General features: G+C 37.8%; 1 protein-coding gene across 4 annotated transcripts in view; it reads left to right on the top strand.

The window, feature by feature from the left end:
• Positions 1-19,255, top strand: part of Stac (SH3 and cysteine rich domain) — a 141,184-nt gene that overhangs the window by 102,002 nt on the left and 19,927 nt on the right. For all 4 annotated transcript variants that reach the window (XM_048795523.1, XM_048795522.1, XM_048795525.1 and 1 more), the window contains 2 exons: positions 6,803-6,867; positions 8,180-8,268. In XM_048795523.1, the coding sequence (XP_048651480.1) occupies positions 6,803-6,867; positions 8,180-8,268 (154 nt within the window). The remainder of the gene's footprint in view (positions 1-6,802; positions 6,868-8,179; positions 8,269-19,255) is intronic.

Genomic DNA, 19,255 nt, shown 5'->3' with positions numbered 1-19,255 from the left:
TGAGGATATTACAAAACCAATATTACCTCACTTTGCACTTAAGCAAAGAAGTTTTGCTCAGAAAGAGAAAAGGCAAGCTCAGATGTGGAAAATTTATTCTTGTTTTAAGCATTCATAGGCTCTATATCTCAAAGTTGTCACCCCTCTCTCCCAGAATATTTTAGCGGCTCAGTGGACAGATAACCTCTGGTTCTTGTCCCCCTCCAGTGAGCAATTCCTAAATTGCAGATGTAAATATTTATGGTATATTTCTACAATACATACTTAGTCTCCAGATCAGGTAATGATCTCTTTAAAAGTACAGAAGATTCTCTTTTCAGCAATATGGAAGGTTGGATACTCAGATGATTTTTTTTCCCTGTTTAGCACTCTTCAAACTGTTGAGGAAAAAAATTTTAAAGAAATTTCTAGATAATGCACTGAGAGAGCTGACAACAAAATAAGACAATTCCTTAGCGTCTAGAAGTGACAAGAAAACATGGATCTAGATGAACTCAGAGATATAAGCAGGTGAAGGCCAATATTTACTCCGCACATATCTGGAGCCTTCGGTGTAGATAATAAAAGACCCCCCATATGAACGATGAGGAATAAAACTGGGTAGTGTGCAGGGTAACAGGATGGAAGAGAGGCCCCTTGGAAAAATGCTGACACCACAAAAGGCATCCTTCCTGTCACTAGCAAAAAAGAATGCCTTCCAGAGGAATATGTGTATCAGCCTGAACTCAGGTGGAGAAGGAGAAGAAGAAGAAAAAAGAAGAAGGGAAATAGGGGAAGAAAGAGAAACAGAGGGAAGGAGGATGGGGGATGGGAGGGAGAGAGGAAGGGAAAGGGAGGGAAGAAGGGAGGGAGGGAGAAAATAAGGAAGGAAGAAAGCGAAGAACAAGTTCTTCCTACTTGGGTTTTAGGGACTGAATCTATACTACCAATATATGCAAAGTAAAACAATATGAAATTCTTGTTTACTTTACCTTAAAATGCCAAAAGCAGTACTGTCTCCATGTATTTAGCTGAGGTAAATGTAAGCTCTCTTTGGAAGAAGAGAATTTAAACCCACATGTACATGAAAAGTAATTTATTTTGCCTGTACTTTTCTTGTTTATTTTCTTGTTTATTTTTCTTGTTTATTCCCATGGGAACTTTAAAAAATTATTTTACTTTCGAGCTTTCCACTTTCTTAAGTTTTAGATATTTATTGATAGTATACAGGTCATTTAAAAAATTGGTCTGAAAAACTTGGTCTTTTATTGGGTTGAAATTGACTTCGTCAATCACTGGTAAATTTGAATTACTTCCTAAATATTTTATTTTGCATCTTCTATATGTCCCAAATTTTCTATGCTTTTTCTTTTATATACCTCAAAAACTTCCCACAGTAAACTTCCAAAGAAAATAAACTAACAAAAAAAAATTACCAAACATGAGAAAATGAGCCACCACTGGTGAGAATTATCAGGAAAAAAACAATTTTATTATCAGACTCTCAAGAGATTGTATATGTTGAAATTATCAAATAAAGAAACATATAGCTATTTTAAGTGAACTAGAAAATGTAATAAAGGAACATTAGACTATCAAAATTAATAGGAAAATTTGAATAGAAACTAAGTAGACGCTCTAGAAGTTTTTAAAGTAGAAATGTGATTGATAAAGTTAATAGCATATTAGACATAGCTAAAGAGAGAATCAGCACCCTGAAATATAGAGCCAAATAAATTAGATTATATCCAGGGAAACAAAGCAGTGGAGTTTCTATGAGAGCAAAAGAGATGTAGAAGGTGAGTGAGAAAATTTTAACATGTATCTAATTGACATATTAAAAGTATATAGAAAGAGAATAGAATTAAGGAAGTATTCAAGAAAATACTGAAAATTTTCCAGAATTATTAAACATCTTTCCATGAACCAGAAATCTATGCCTAACCACATCTTAGTGAAACTTTAGAAATTCAAAGACAAAAGACAACATTAAGAACAGACAAAAGAAAACATTATATACAGGTTGAAAGATGTATTACAAACAAAGGAATGAAAGTAAACTGGCAGGTTCTCCTAACAAACCATACTAGGTGCTAAATAACAGTAGGGTGACACACCCTCAATATGCTGAAAGAAAAGTGACTTTTACCCAGAATCACAAATAAATAACTCAATACAAACACTCAGTAGCAAGAAGAAATGAAGAGCAAAGAAAATGGTAAACCTGTGGTTAATTCTAGACAAACAGTAGCTACCTTAAAAAAATATTGTTTTAAAAGTTGCTAAACATTATTAAAAATATTCACTATCCACTGCCAGCCTAAAGGAGGAAATGCAAGACTTACAGAAGGATGTTCCTTCAGGAGGAAGCAGCACTAAAAGCAGTCTGAATCCAGATGAGTGTGAAAATATCCCAATAAGCACATTTTGGATATAAAAAAATTCATATTTAAATTGAAAATGTGTATTCAAAGATCCTCTTCTCATTCAGGAGGAGATTGAGCTATTTCACTTTAGATTTTGATTGAATTCATGTCATAAAAGTTCCAAGACAACTACTAAAATAATAAAAAGTATATTAAAATAGAAAGTTAACAAAATTGAATGATGAGGAGAAAAGAAAGCCAATCAATTCAAAAGAAGGAAGGTGGGAAGAGGGGGAGAAGGTGTATAGAAGAAAGAGCATAGAAAATTTAGGACATATAGAAGATGTAAAATAAATATTTAGGAAGTAATTCAAGTTTACCAGTGATCAAAATCAACCCAATAAGTTTTTCAGACCAAAGTTTTAAATGACCTGTACACTATCAATATCTAAAACTTTAAAAAGTGGAAAGTTGGAAAGTAAAATAATTTTTAAAGTTCCCAGGGGAATAAACAAGAAAAATACAGGCAAAATAAATTACCTTTTTTGTACAGAAACTGGTGAGGGTAAATTGTTAATCACAGGCATATATTAAACAAATAAACAAAAAACTCATGTAGCTATTTAATATATGGGGGAAGGTGAACTTTGAAACCAAAGAAACAGTTACTAAGGATAAAAAGCATTATTTCATGGTCATGTTCATTTCATCACAATATAAAAATTTTCAACTTCTATATTCTCTACTTAATGCACAGCCTCAAAATGATAGAAACTCAAGGAGAATTATTAGGAAAATCGGTGTTCTTATTATCAGAGAATATTAATGCCTCTCACTCATTGGCAAGCCAGATAGACAAAAAGATTCTGTATGGATGGAGAGATTTGACAACACACTTGACAAGCCTCATCTAATGAACTTCAAAAGGACACTCCATCTAAAGAGTGCAGGATTTACATCCTTTTTAAGAACACATGGGACAATAATAAAAACATATTACCTGCAAGGCCACAAAACAAGCCTCACAAATTTCAAGTCACTAGATATTATAGAGAGCACATTTTTTATCCACAATACAAACAAGATAAAATCAATACTCAAAGAGATAACCAGGAAAACCAATAATTTTTGCTAAATTAAAACACACTTTTCAGAAGTTCATGTGTCCAAAGGAACTCATGATGAAAATTGGAATATATTTGAAATTAAGGAATGACCCAAACACTATATATCGTAATTTGTGGGATAGCATTAAAGTTGTGACTAAAGTACTTAGCTTTAAACAATTTTATTAAAAAGTAAGAAAGTCTAAAGGATAATAATTTGAGTATCATACTTGAAGAAGTTAAAAAATGAAATAGAATAAACCCCTCAAAAGGCAGAAAAAAGAGAGGAAATTATTAAATTGCAAACAAAGATCGATGAATCCTGAGTGTTTTTTTAAATAATAAAACTTACCATCTGTAACAATTTTTAGGTAACAGAAACATAAAGCAATAGTAAAAAGGGGAACATAACACAGATGAAAAAGAAAATCAAAGAATGTCATAACCAGAATCATACCATTAAAATTCAAAACATTTTCTAAACCGGCTGACATCAAAAAGAATGAATTTGGAGAATATCATGCTAAGCGAAATAAGCCAATCCCCAAAAAAACCAAAGGCTGAATGTTTTCTCTGAGATGAGGATGCTAATTCACAATAAAGGTGGGGGCTAGGGAAGAAGAGCTTTACTTTAGATTAGGTAGAGGAGAGTAAAGGGAGGGGAGGGGATCTGTGGATAGGAAGGAGAGTAGAATGAAACAGACATTATAGCCTCATGTACATATATGACTGCATGACCAATGTGATTCTACAACATGTACAATCAGAAAAATGAAAAATTTATACCCCATTTATGTAATGACATATCCAAGTGCATAAATGCATTCTACTGTCATGTATAACTAATTAAAACAAATAAAAAATTAACTTAAAAAAGAAAGATATCAATGACTGAAGCCTGACTCAAATCGAAAATGTGTTTCTACTCCTTATAGAAACAGAATTAGTATTTAAATTTTTGTACAATAAAAACACCAGGCCCAGATAATTTCATAAGTAAATTCTCCCAAACACTTAAAGAATAGACAATTTCCACATTACATAAGCTACTTCAGAGGACCAAAAAGCAGCAAGGAGAAAGAGCAGCAGCATTCTCTAACTTGGTTTATGAGGCTCTTACAATACTGACTCCAAAACCAAACAAGGACGGAGACAGGAAAATCACTGGCCAGTTTCCCTCCTGAATATAGATGCAGAAATCTAAAGCAAAAATCCTAGTAAGCTTCATCCAGTAATGTTTTTTTTTTAAAGGGTTTTGCATAATAACAAAGTTGGATTTATTCAAAGGACCAAAATGTGGGTCAATGTCAGATAATTCAGTAATGTAACTTGCTGCATTACCAGGTCTAAAAAGAAAAGCAAAATAATCATTGCAGAAAACAGTGGTGGGCAGGGGCTTCCTAGGCCTAGAAAGCAAAAGAGGAAGAGAGAATATGGAAGAGGAAAAAAAGTCCTTTGGGGATGAAGCCAAAGCTAAGATTCATTTTGTTTCTGTAATATTAGAAAACCCACCTGCCTGGTGGACATGTTCTTTGAATACTTGTCATGGGTGAAATGAATAACCAAGTCATTTTCCATAGAGGAATTTAAAGCACCAAAAATAAAGGGTATATGAGATTCATTTTAGTTAAACAGTTTACCAGACTTTTCTCTCCTCAAATCAAAATCTTAGAAATGGCTCAGAGGAATAGATTTTGAAAATCATTTTGCAACCTTCCCATTCTGCTTGCAGCCATGTATCTGAAAACACATTTAAGGTCACTTCAAACAATTTTCAGCACAGTTCACAAAAATGGTCCAAATTGAACCAGAGGACCAGGTGGATATTTAATTTAAAAAGTAAAAAATATGAAATTATAATATTGCAAAATCATTGAACATCATGTATACACATGATGTAGTTCACCTTTTAAGCCTCAGACCAGAATTTTCTAGGAAGATTTTCTTTCCATGTTTCTATAAAAAATATTTAATATTATTTTAGAAGAATCTAGTTTTATATGTATAGAATCAAGTACTTGCAGCTGGATTTCAGGTAATCACAGAATACCAGTAAAAGGTATTGCTGGACTCGGCTCTTTTTTAAACTTTTTAAGCACCAAGCTGAGTGGTCTAGCACTGAGGCTGACAGAGTCCCTGGAATTGAGCTGATCTTCCAGGTACAACAAACCAGAGTGCATATGACTGCATATGGGCTTCTTAGGCACACTGGAATTGCATCCATAAACTCTGGAGCTATAAACTGAGTAGAATAGATATTTAATAAACTTCAGGACTTTTACAGGGGCTCTTGTTCTGACGAGTGTTTTCCACTTCACTGTTGTTGAATCTATTTTAAGGACAGTAAAAATTGTCAATGCACTTATGAAATAGGTTTAGAGCTTTCCACCATGTGCTTTGCTCTTTCTACTGATATTTTCTTTATGATCTGAAGGGAAATAAAGAGAAGAATAAAGCAGTGATGTGTTATTTTAAACGTCAAGTCATCCAAGTGGTACATTTAGACTGCGCAATTCTGTTGTATACATTTGGAAACATTTGCCATATTTTTAAGGAAGACACATCTGGCCACACTGCTGGTCTCTGAGGTAGATTTGGCGGATCAAACTAACTAAGGCAGAGCCCCCTGCCTCCATCAGGAATCTCCCACAGCTCTGTATGTGGACAGTGGAAACACCTCTCTGTTATGAGAAGGCATATTCTCTATCAAAATCAAACACAGTAACTATTCAATTGTAAAGGAAGAGAAGTATACATTCCAAGACTACAGTAAAGAAAAACCAAATAATGGTCCCATGTGTTGAAAGTCAGAGATCAAGGAAATAATTTGAAGTTTAAAACTAAAGCTTTAATCTGTAAAATAGAATATAGATGTCATTAAGGGACTAGAATAAAGATATTTAATACAAAGAATCTGATATTTAGAAAAGGTAGTTAAAAATGCAAATAGTCAGATGCTATCCCACCCACCATCCCATTAACATGTGATTTGATATATCCAACAAAGATCAAAGACACAGTTTCTGCTCCTCAGAAGAACACTACCAAACAGTTCCAAGTTTTCTGAACACTTGGTTGCCCAGCAATGCAAGGAAACGTGCTAGCCAGGTGTGCACAGAGGTTGTGGGAGTGCAGAGAAGGTGCTGCAGAATGCTGTGTGGGGAGTCAGGGGGTGTTTCACAGAAGAGAACATGAAACATGAAAGCTGGATCACTAAGGATGAGGAAAAGACAGTGAGTAGTGAAGTAGACGCTATGGTGCATGGAATAAATAAACCAATATCCTTCAGGCATGGTTCCCAAATATGGTGACTGGATTCATAAAGCACCTGCTTTCTCTTGTCTCCTTCAGTGTTTACGTATCCAGAAAATGGCACTGACGATTTCAAAGACCAAGCAAAGAACATAAACCACCAGGTATTTATGGAAGGCACAGAAGACAGATCAGACAAGAGCACTTAGATCAAACTGCAGGTCACCACCCAAGTGGGTCATGAAATCCACTTAGTGGGTCCCAGGATAGCATTTTTAAAGTATAAAATAGCACAATGTAGCATAATGTGCCATGGGATAGTAGTATGGATTAAATAGAAATATCACAGTGAATAAGAGGGAAACAGGATAAGTGTTGTGTTGTATCTTTTGTTTCTGTCATATATGTTATGTATGTTGACATATAGTACATGATGTGTAAATTATAGAACTATGACTATACTTCATAGTATATAAACAATTATTATATTTTATATGCTTATTCATATGTATGTATATAATTATAATAAAGTAGGATAATGTGATATAAGAAAACTGAGCTTTAAATAGCAAACCAAATCATAGGTAAAAAGGGAACATATAGTTGTGTGAAATTTTCATGTTATTATATAATATACAGTATATATTTATTATTTATGTTCAAATGTAGTATGTAATTATACACCACAATATATGACTTTAACTTGTCTTTATAAAATATAAATGCCTCTATAGCATTAAAATTTGGTTAGTAATAATAGCTAATATGTATGTGACACATAGAAGTCTCATATACTCTCTAAATTGCAGACTATAAGAAAATCTACCTAACAATTCTGTGAAGGTCAGTTGTGCTAATGCATATCCCATTATGCCTGGCACATAGTAAACTATCAAAATGGTACTTTTATTAGGATTATTGCAAGATTTCATAACCAGTAGAGGGTGGTACCTAATATAAACTGATGCCAAAATCTATGCTTTTTCCTCAAAATCAATGAGCTAATTACCAGATGAATAAACCTGGTTCCCTTTGATACACTAAACAGTAGCTCTCAACTAACTGATAGAATGTCTGTTTTAGCAAGTGAGAGTTGTTAGTTACTGCTCACAGGTCCCTCTTTCTTTAGAGAGAATATTCCCTCCCATTCCTGGGACCAACCCTGGGACATTTTTCATGAACAACTGTATCAAAGAAGACAATCATACAACTGTATCAAGGAAAAGTGTAGTATTTCTGACAATGAGTTCCAAATAATTGTTTTCAAACTTTTTTATAAAATCTTCCTCCGTTAAACAGAATTAAAAATAAACCTAAGGCTGAGAGAAAGTCATTAATAATGGCTCCCTGTTTTAGCACCTAAGATCCGTACAGTGATATTACTGTGTAATAACGCCTCTATGTCCTGTTTTCTTTCTCTCCTCTCTCCAATTCTTCCTCCTTCCTTCTCTTGCTCTTCTTTCTTTTCTCTTTCAGGGACCTCTTTCCAAAGACCCATTACAGATGAACACCTACGTTGCCTTGTACAAATTTGTACCACAAGAAAATGAAGACTTGGAAATGAGGTAAAAACATTTTTTGAGAAGTATTTTAAAGTTCATGTTTTAATGTTTTTCCCTGTGAAAAATATAATCGCTTTGGTGCAGTAATTCTTTTATTTATTTATTTATTTATTTTGGTACCAGGGATTGAACTCAGGGGTGCTTAACCATTGAGCCACATCCCCAGTCCTATTGTGTTTTAATTTAGAGACAGGGTTTCACTGAGTTGCTTAGCATCTCACATTTGCTGAGGCTGGCTTTGAACCCACGATCTTCCTAACTCAGCTTCCTGAGCTGCTGGGATTACAGGCTTGCACCACTGCACCCAGCAGTGATTCTTAAATGTTAGCATGCATCCAGTGATCTGCAGGGCTATAACACATAGATGCTGGGTCCCATTCCCAGAAGTTCTGACTCAGCAGGCCTTAGGTGGAGCTGGAGAATTTGCATTTCTAACTAGTCTGCATGGTGCTGCCGGTCTAGGGACCATACTTTGAGAAGCATTGTTTTCTTATATGTTCAACAGAAACACTAATGAGAGTTTTAAGGATAGTTAAGCATTAAAAGCATTGGACATCCACTGGAGTCTAATAGTGAATCAAAACAAATGCATTTAATCCACAAATTAATTGGTGAGAGAATCAAATTGAAAGTTATTAGTCAATTGGGACCCATACGCTTCATGATCACTGCCACACTTGGAAAGGTAAGGTGACTACTGTGACCTTGACAAACACTGAACTTTTCTCCCCACCAAACCTTGAGGTTCCTGGTGTTTCAGAGGTGGTCCATCTAGAGTCAGTGTGGGGCTCACATCCTACTTATTACTTGACCTTAAGCAATTTATAAAGATTTTATTACTCTGATTTCTTTATTTATAAAAGATTAATAATGGCCTCAACCTCTTAAGGGAGTTGTGAGGCTAAAGTCATAAAAGCACATACCACATTGCCTAATCATCATAAACACCCAGTGGTTATTGCAATTTTTATTTTTATAATGGGGCCTTTTCATTGGCCTATCTCAAGGAAAAGGCATCGTTCTTTCCTTCATTCATGACACTAAACCATGAGTCATCTCAGGAGAAGGCTTCTGTGTTCTCATACATGAGAGCAGGATAGAAGAGGCTGCTTTTCTAGTCAAGTGAGGCCCTGGAGATTCAAATCTTCCCTCTTCTCAAAAAAGGGGAAAAAATTTTTTAAAAAAGAAAGATCAATTAGTACTTAAAAACTACCCAATTGCCAGAGCAATGGGGAACACTTTCATTTGGGGGCGGACTCTGCTTGTCCAAATACCATGCAAGCCAGGTTAACACTCACCCATCACTCTCTTTAGATGGCCACAGAAATCCTGGCCTCTCCCCTGAGCTAGCTGACATTCCACCCCTTCAAGCCCGTGTCATATGGTCCCCTGCCCATCTCCCATTTTTTCCAAAGCCCCTGTAAAATTAGAAGAGAGTCACTGAAGGACACCAATTAGACCCTATTTTCTAGGTCCCCTATGCCATCAAGGCTCTGCAGCTCAGCTGCCCTCATGGTGGGTACAGCAACCGGTGAGACTCAGTAGCTGATTGATATATCCTGCCTCAGTCCGGCAACTTCCCCTGGCTCACACCTGCCTCAGTTATAGTTTGAAGTCAGCTTCCAAGTGGTTCTCCAGCCTTTCCAGAACAGAGTACAGTACTGACTCCTTAGTTCTGTTCAGACTATTAAGTTCTTATGTATCTGCATTTCCTCCATCATTGGGTAAAATTCCCATGTTGCTCCGTGGCTGGAGTTGTAAACACTACCCCACCAGTTCTGACATCATCAGGGCAGGAGGAAGGGATGGCATGTATCAAGTGCACCCTATTCATCAGGCATATGACAAGACCATGAGTTGGAGCGGAGCGTCCTAGGATTCTACTGAGATGGTGCTTTGCTACGCCAATGGTCCACCACTTACTACCTGCAGATGGACACAAGAGTGACATATATTTGCTTTGTAATAAGTAGAGCATATTGAGTGCTCCTCAAGATTCTCATTTGGGTGTCTAAAATTTAACAACTCTCTGTTGTACCGGTCCCACTGTTTTATAATAGAAGATTATTCTGAAGTCATCAGATTTAAAAAAGCAATTCCAGAAAAATACAGAAAGTTACTGGGGATACCGAGGAATGTCTGGCTTCCTAGTGGTGGTCATAACTTTGTGTGCTTATTTTAGTTGGTTGCAGGCCATTAAAAGTCAAGTTGTCTGGTCACGACTCAAACGTTTACAGACTGCTTCGAGGCAAACAGGACTATTCATTCCCAGGAGTGAAATGTCTACATTGCATGCACTGCAAGATCGGAGGGATAAATCACACTTTTTTTTTTCCTTGAGATTACAGGTTCCCATTTTAAAAGCCAGGAACTTGATTTAGAATGTGTAAGGCAATGCTTTGGGGATTTGGTATAATTCCTTGAATGAACTGGGGCTTTGTGAATTATCTTTTTCCTCCTCAAACCATATGGGGGGAAAATCCTTTCAATAAAATACCAGTCTTATCCACCTGCATTCTGATCTGGGGGAGCATGCTGGATCTGGTTCTCAGGAAAAAAAAAAGGGCGATGAGAGTACAGGAAATGATAGAGTCTGAACTAGAGGGCAAAGAAGACCTAGATGGCAAAGCCAACCAGCATAAATCCCTCATTATAAATTTTCCCAATAATAAGGGAAGTTCTTTCTACCAAAGGCCAAGGGTCCAGAACTCTCCACAGACCTCTAGACTCACCTGCCCAGCAATGGATAGAACAGAGCAGCTATACCCTCCCTCCTGCAAACCTGTTCCCGAGGGCAAATGATGTCACCATGTGCCCAGGTCACAATCCAGTCAGGGAGGCATCTCTATACCTCATGTTCCCAATGTATTTGATGTGCCATTTCTACTTGACCCCTGCCTAAAATTTACAGTATCCATCCCCACCTTCACCTCTCACCTGGATTACTGTAGAAGATTCTAGCTGGTCTCTGTTTCCAGTCTTGCCTTCCCCCAACCACCCACCATGCCTTTGGGGTGGAAAGTACTCTTAGGCAATAGTATGCAGTTTAAAGTTTCATCTAAACTTTGAACAGAGTGGATTCAGACTACTACCCCTCCTCTTTCAAACAATAGGGCATATGATCTGACTTTCTGAACCTTTACAGGATGGGGGTGATTCAGATAACAACCTCTGTCTTTTAATTAACATTAAAAATGTTAATTCCAACCAGTTCTGTTTAATTCTCCAAAAAAGTAGATGCTTTCTTTTCAGAATTAAGAACTTGGGGCAGTAGGGGCAGAGAATATGGCAGCATGGGTTCATTGAATGTTTGAAGATAGAAAGAGTTGGCATCACTTGGCCTGGGTTGAAGTCCTAGTCAAGCCACCTGCTCAGCTGTGTAGTCACCCATGAGACCTGGAAAAGTTACACAAGTCATTTGAGCCTCTGCTTCCTGACCTGTAAAAAGGAGGTAACAAGGGCTACTGAGGACACTCATGTATTTGTTCCAAACTCTCCGAAGTCCTCCCATTGCCTCTGCATAAAAACAGAATATTACAGGACTTCCAGACCTCCAGTCTCATCCCTGGTGACCTCTCAGTCTCATTCACTCTCTCCTTTTCTTTTTTCCCTTCCTCAAAAGGAGAACACTACCACCTGCCAAGGAACTTTTCTTCCTCAGTCTTCTACCTTCCTGCATCTTTGTATCTACCCACCATCTCCTCCATCAAACACACACCTACACACTGTGCCCCTTGACTATTATCCATCCGCTAGATCACAGCTCAGAGTTCACTTCGTTGGTACATCCCTTCCTGATACACTCAAACCGAATTAGTTTCCTCTATAACCTACTTTTATGACACTACTTTTTTTTTCATTCAAAGCACTTATCTCCCACTTGTATTTCTATATTTCTGAAATTATTTGGGTAATCTCTATCTCTCCTGTAAACTCCATGAGAACAATTCTGTAATTACTAACCCTTAAAAAACATGGAGCATGGTTTGTTCTTGAAACCTAGCTGATAGTAAATATTTGATGAGTGAATAAGCATTATGGAAGTGATCAGAACTCATGCTGGACAATTAGCAGGCAAATAGAATCCATGGTAATATAATGGACCATTAATGGAGATGCAAAGCAAGCTAGAAAGAAGCATTGGCCAGGATCTGTTTCCTGGAGGAGACAGTCTTTAAGCCCAGTGAATATTATGAGTCAAGAAGAAATTGTGGAAGGGGAGACCCAAAGGACCCATGGCCCATCAATAAATATCAAAGGGTTGAAGGCAATCAGGAAGATGTCCTGCTGAGCCTTCACTGAAGCACTCAGAGTTGGGGTGGGAGAGGTAGAGCCAGTTGCTACTCCCCAATTCTTAGGGCAGTGAATGCCCCTCTTTAAAGTGCTGAGGTCCATACTTAATCTCCAAGTGCTATACACAAGAGAGGCTTCCCACCGTCTGCTTTTTTATAGTTTCAGTGCCAAATAAAAGTCATAAATTTATTTACTGTTGGGGCACCATTACCCACCCCAACCTTTGGAGCTGATCATGGTGATTTATTCTTTCCACCATCACAGGCTAGAGTAGGAGATAGCAAGGTGGTGGGGCAGGAAAAGGCAATGTCTGGGAGTCAAATAGGCTGTCTCTGGTTTCCAGTTCTGATACTTAGTATTTGCATTAATTTGAGCCAATCTTAATCTCTCAGAGCCCTGTGTTCTCCTTCCTAGGAGACTGAGTGTTAAACAAGATCATATAAATAAAATGTGGGCTTTCATGCCCAGGATGAAATGAGATGCACAGTATATTTTAGATAACTTCTCTTCATAATTTTCATGTTTTCAGTATATCTTTATTTCACAGTCTTTTAAATAAACTCATTTACACTTCCCTAAAGACTTGGCAGAGGAAACAGTGAAACACCCTCTCTGGGCTTCCAGCACAGCCAGGGAGTCTTTATCTAATTGGTCCAGCAATAAGGAAGCTGTGTGATTCCTGATGCTATCCTGAGTAGGTCTTGCAGTTACTGGAATGACATGCTATAGGTATGCAGTTTTACCACTGACACCTAAGATATAATGCCATTGTTCATGAGGTCTCCAGACCATTGTTAATGAATGCAGGTCTGAGAATATTAAAAAGCCACCCAAGTCCCTCTATTGGGGTATAATGGGCTTGGATAGGTAATGGATAATTAAGGCTTAATTTCCTTTATAAGGCTTATTGTCAAGTTTCTGAAGAGTCCTAAAAATTACATTTTATGAACTGTCACCTGAATTCATGAGCAAAGCTCTTTAAAATGCTACTTGAAATACAAACCGGAGAATCCCATTATAATAATCGATGAGAACCCCATCACAATGGGCACTGGCATCACTGATGTCATGCTCTGCCTCATGAATTCACGTCGACTGAGACAAATCATTTTTCTGCCCATCTGGGTGTGTAGGTGTACAATGCACTCACATATGCACAAACTCTCCCAATCACACTCACCATCACAGTTGATTCACACAAATTCAGCAACACCCTCACATACATACACATATTCACATACTTGTACATACACAAACGCACATTTATTCATACATGCACACACACAAACACACAAGCATCATTAGACACTGCTTGATAACCCATGCTTAGCTTTATGGTGAAAGTAAACCCTGCCTTCAGCGCTTGCAAGTAACTAGTCCCAATATCCTCACTGTTTGGGGATTCAGAAGGCTGCAAAATAGAGATTCATGACTTCTTATTCTCACCAAGGCACCTTGTCTTTCAAATAACAAGGAAAACTTCTATCCCTTTGCTGTGTTGATATTTCATGTAAATAATTAGCAGATATAAATAACTCCAAGTAAACACAAACGCTTAATGCATCTTAAAAGGTTAAAATGCATATTTTAGTGCCATAAGATGCCTATTCCTAAGAGTCCATTTCAACTTTCCACATCTAAGTCATTTTCATTTTTATTAGTTCTTCCCAGATTTATATGATAACGGCCATTTTTCATAATGGGGAAAAAGGACAAGATAAGAAGGCTTATTGAGCTTACAGCAGAAATTGCTTCCCCAATATTAGCAGATTCTAAAAAGGATACAACTTAATTGCCCCTTCAGTGCAAGTTAGAACACCTAAATTGGGGGAAGGGGGTTCATGGAAAATGTATAAACCCCAAATAAGGTTTTAGATTCATGAATCCCCAAACTCTTGGAAGCAGCCTCTCATTTTCCATGAATGAGTCAATGAAAGCAATCACAGGTCTCCTTAGCTAATATTTGCAAGAACCTCTGGAGATATGATAGCCTGAATTCAACCCTTCCCACTTTTCTCAAAGCACAACTTAAAATTGTTTTTAACCCTTGTATGGCTGTTTCCAGGATTCGTTCTCAAAGAGCTCCAGGGGGTCACAGGGTTAGGAGCAGCAGAGGACAAGAAGTTATAATCCAGTGGGAGGTATTGTAAGGAGTGATAGGTGCCCAGAGGGGCATTGAAGCAGGCTTGGAGGCTCAGGGAAGGCTCTGCAAGAAGGCCACATCAGCACTGAGCTTCCAGAAGAAGAGAGGTCAATGTGTCTGTGAACCCCTTTCCCTTGAGGAGAGGGTAAGGAACATTGGGTTAAACTTCAGAGCAAGGAATTACTTTAAGAGGTACCACATGAGAATCAAATGCACACCCCATTCCAGAAAAAGGTGGTGAAGTCAATTGCAGGGGCAGGAGTCTATTCGATAACTATTTCCATTTCAGTCTTGATTCTGGAAAGACTGCCTTAGAACTTGGTGATGCTTAGTGAATGGACACCTGGCTGTTTAGTTCATCTCCCAGCGAGACAATTTATGGTTCTTAATCTTTTGGGAGGTAAGGTGGGAGAACTGAGCCTAAGATCTCACACATAGAAAGTAGAAGTTCAGAGTTGGAACCCAGGGAGTCTCTCTCTGACCCACAATTTCCATCTTATGTCAATTGTGGTAGATTTCCTTTCTGAAAAAGTTAATAATTTTTTTTGTAAGGAGTTAGACCTATTTTTTTAATTGACACATAATTGTATGTATTTGGCGGATACCCTGTGATACTTCAATAAGTGTATACAACATCATTGATCTGATCAGGGTAATTGGCATATCACTTTAAACATTTATTATTTCTTTATATTGATAATATTCAAAATTTTCTCCACTAGCTAATTTGAAATATGAAGTGAAATGTTGACCCTTTATCCATCCTGTCTCAATTCTTCTTTAGTCAGTGGTTTTAGGCAGTATATTAATTTATCCCACTAGGTTGCTCACATTACTTTTTACAGTAGTGTGGTTAAGGCCAGGAATCTTGTGATCTGTAGGGTGTTCATAAAATGTCACTTCTGTTAAAGGAGAAATTCTTAAGATAAAATCATGATTCTCATGCAAATTTAAAATGAACACATGTCAAATTTTTATTTAACTAATTAAATGATGAAAGAACCAGTAAGACGCCACACCTGGTTCAAGGGAGAATTCAGTGCATCACACATCTGCAGGCAATGAGGAATGCAGATGTGGATTTACAAGCAGATGCAAAACTGGTCAACATTCGTGGGATAATAACTGATGAGATTCTACCAGACACAACTCACTTGCATTTCTATGCACAAGAATGATTTTCATTATTATCAGTTTTCTATAGTTCTCATGAGATGTAAAATAAAGGCATTGGAAGAGGAGAAATTAACCTAAAAGGGTACATTAGACAGGTCACCAGAGCAGTAATATTTCTGCCCATTGCAAAGTCTTTCACAGTTTTTTCCCCCAGCATCCCCTTGAGTTCTTTTAGCAAAACTGTGAGGTTACCAAAGCAAAGACTAGGAGAAAACTCTGGTTACCATGGTAAAGTCTCTAGCTACAAGCCATAAGAATCTCCTGGAAATATTACTAAAATCAAGATTCCTGGGCTCCACCTAGACCTACAGAGTTAAACCCCACTTGCATGGTTAAATGCTGTCCTGGATTCTGATTGTCTGCCAGATTTGAGAACAATTGTGACTGATCCAAAGATATGCAGTGGGCCAGCGGCAGACACAAAACCAGAACTCAGGCAGGTTTCCTGATTCTCTGTTGATACTCCGTGCCCAGGTCTGGGTTTGGTTTTTGGCCAATGACTTACATTCTAATGTCCTTCACCTTGCAAGGTTTCCTAAACCCTCCATAAAATAAGAAAGTAAGGCCCCCTGAGACAGAGTAAGGCAGAAAAACACTCCATTGGTGTCTCGTTCCCGTTCTCTAAGTACATTACTACTTGGCAAATGCATCAACTTAATTAAAGCTAAATGTAATTCTAATGCACCAATTTGATTTAAAAATAATCTTCACAGTCACCAGGACATCAAAATGCAATTAAGGCTATTTGAGGAAAGTCTCTGATGCATATTATGTTCTGCTGCTGCTCTATGTCAAGAAACCCAGATCTTCCCGAATGTCACTAATGTGGTTAGCAGCTTCCCGCTCACTCAAATGCCTCTCTCAATTAGGTTCTGGAGAGCGTGATCCATGACAGTTCAAGAACATTTACCAAATTCCTTCCAAATGGTCCTTCAGCTGAATACTCTAGCTGGCCTATGGACTTGGGAAAGTTGCAAAGAGTCTTACAAATATCAACGTAAGACAAACTCATACTGCAAAGTTCATACTGGTTACCTTCTACTCATGTGCCCAAATTGTAAAAGATCTGGACCGGGATAATGCAAATTTGGAAATGGGTCCAGTGAAAATTTAAGCAGTAGTTCTAAAATTAATGAAGCCATTTGACTGAATTCCTTTTTTTGCTCCTATTAACTTGGCTTTGCCCTGATGCTTTTTCCCATTAGGACATCTGTTTGGGCTGAGCAATGATGCTTGCTGTAAGCTCGATTTGGGATTCTTTTTGTCTAATGAATGAGAAAGGGTATGACCTATTAATGATGGCCCACAATGCCTGCAGTGTAAATTGAGCAGTTCTGATGAGTTTTGACAAGGCACAAGTAGTACCAGAGGAAGCTTGATTTAGTAGAGTTAATCATGGATTCAAACCTTGAATCCAAGCAGAAGAGTCTCTCGGAATCTGTTTACTTGTATGAAAAATGTCCACTTCACTCAGCGAATACCTCGGTCCCCCTCCGGGTTATGTGCTTGTCCTCTTCAACCCTGCCGATGTCACCATTGCAATCAGTCACCTACAAACTGGAATACTATGTCCATCTCCTGGTCCCAGATATACCCTTGTGGTAACTACCTAGAGTGGAGGGGTAAGAGGGCAGGGGTTAACATGAAAACAAGGAGAAGCTTTTCCAAAACTCTGAATTACACCACAGACCAGGGTCTGAAGCCACTAAAGTCAAAGTCAAAGACTCTCATTAAACAACTGCCCCTGCCAAAAACATACTGGAACACTCACTTGAAAGATAGTGCAGCCTGGCACAGTGGTACAAGTCTGCAACCCCAGTCTGAATCCCAGTGCAAGGCCAACCTCAGCAACATAGCAAGAGTCTGACTCAAAAAAAAAAAAAAAATTTTTTTTTTTTTTGTAAAGGGCAATGCTCACTAGATCGTCTAATTTTCAAGTGAAATATTACAAGCTTGGGAGGCAAACAGCATTTTTATCATATATCGTTCACATTGCCAAGGATTTCCACATAGCAACATCACAAAGTAAATATAGTTCATAACATATTTATTATGCATAATACATAAGCATAAAAATATAAATGAGATAGCTGATATGCAAACACATTTGTGTGTTTGGAGATTTTTTTGTTAGGGATCAATTCCATGCTTGGTTTTGTCCTGCTACTATTTGTTTCTCATTCACAGATGAGACTCACTATAAATTACCAGCTTATACATCCTTATCCTCTGAGATTATCAAAATCCTGAGGCCTATAATTATGACTTAATGACAATAATGGACACCATCTGTTGTGGACTTATCTAAATGTGCTGTACAAAATATTACTGCATTTAGTCTTCAAAAAATTTTTTTGATGATATTGCACTCAGAGTTAAGAAAACTGAGGCTTAGAGAATCTTTTCATCTTTGTAATTCCAGTGCTAAAATATCATGGGCACTGAAAAAATATGAACTTGACTGTCCTATAATCTCCTTTGACTAAACAGACAGAGATGGAAGAGTAGGGAATGACACAAATCATTTAGAAAGCAAAGAAGACCCCAGATCTTGCTGCTTTGTGCTTCTCCAAGTAGAGCCAATCTGAGGTCTCAAGTCTCAGACAGTGGAGAAGGTGTTCTTTGGAAGCAGTGACCTGCTCAGGAGAGTGTCAGTGTCTCCACTTCTGGAATCTGCATGGGGAATGGAGAAGGGCTGGGCAGTGGGGGCTTAGGTCAGCTCTAGGAGCTTCCAGCCATACAACATCTGTATCCATGCAGCCAGCCAGGCTCTGCCTGCACTGTTCACACTCTGTGCACTCACAACCTGCGGAGTCCCTAAAGCCAATTCATCTGGTGATGGAAAAGATGGGTCCCAGTGCCCATGTGGAAAATTGAGAAAGGAGAGATGCAGAGGGACTGCTGAGAAATGAACCCAGACAACAGTCATCTATTTGGCATGTGCATACACATAGTCACACGCAATTAACTGTATCCTCCTCAGTGTGAAGCCATAATTCTACAGTTAGCTTTAGGTGTTTTGCTTCTATTCCTGCTAACCCATGGTTCCCTTAACCATTTCAACATTTCCCATAAATCGTGATATAATCAACCTGAGCATCTTCCTGTGGGCCTATGACAAATGCTACTAAGAAAGCTAAAGAGAAGAGCCCATGTGGTGATCTGATCTGTTTTCACAAAATAGAAAATTGATACTTTTATTATTATGAATTGCATTATACTTTTGGTCATGGTGTATGATTCTGACTTTGGGTCCATTTCTGGGTTGCAGTGCAAGCAGAGCTTTGACCTGTGCTTCAAATGCTCTGATTGAATTAAGCACAGGGAGGAAAAAAAAAAAAAAACTTAAGTATTTGAAGCCTCATCATATTAGTCCTA

The sequence above is a fragment of the Marmota marmota genome, unplaced genomic scaffold, assembly GCF_001458135.2.
Source record: "Marmota marmota marmota unplaced genomic scaffold, marMar, whole genome shotgun sequence".
Lineage (NCBI taxonomy): Eukaryota > Metazoa > Chordata > Mammalia > Rodentia > Sciuridae > Marmota > Marmota marmota.
Note: the sequence above shows the minus strand (reverse complement) of the source record. Positions and strands in the feature narration are given on the sequence as shown.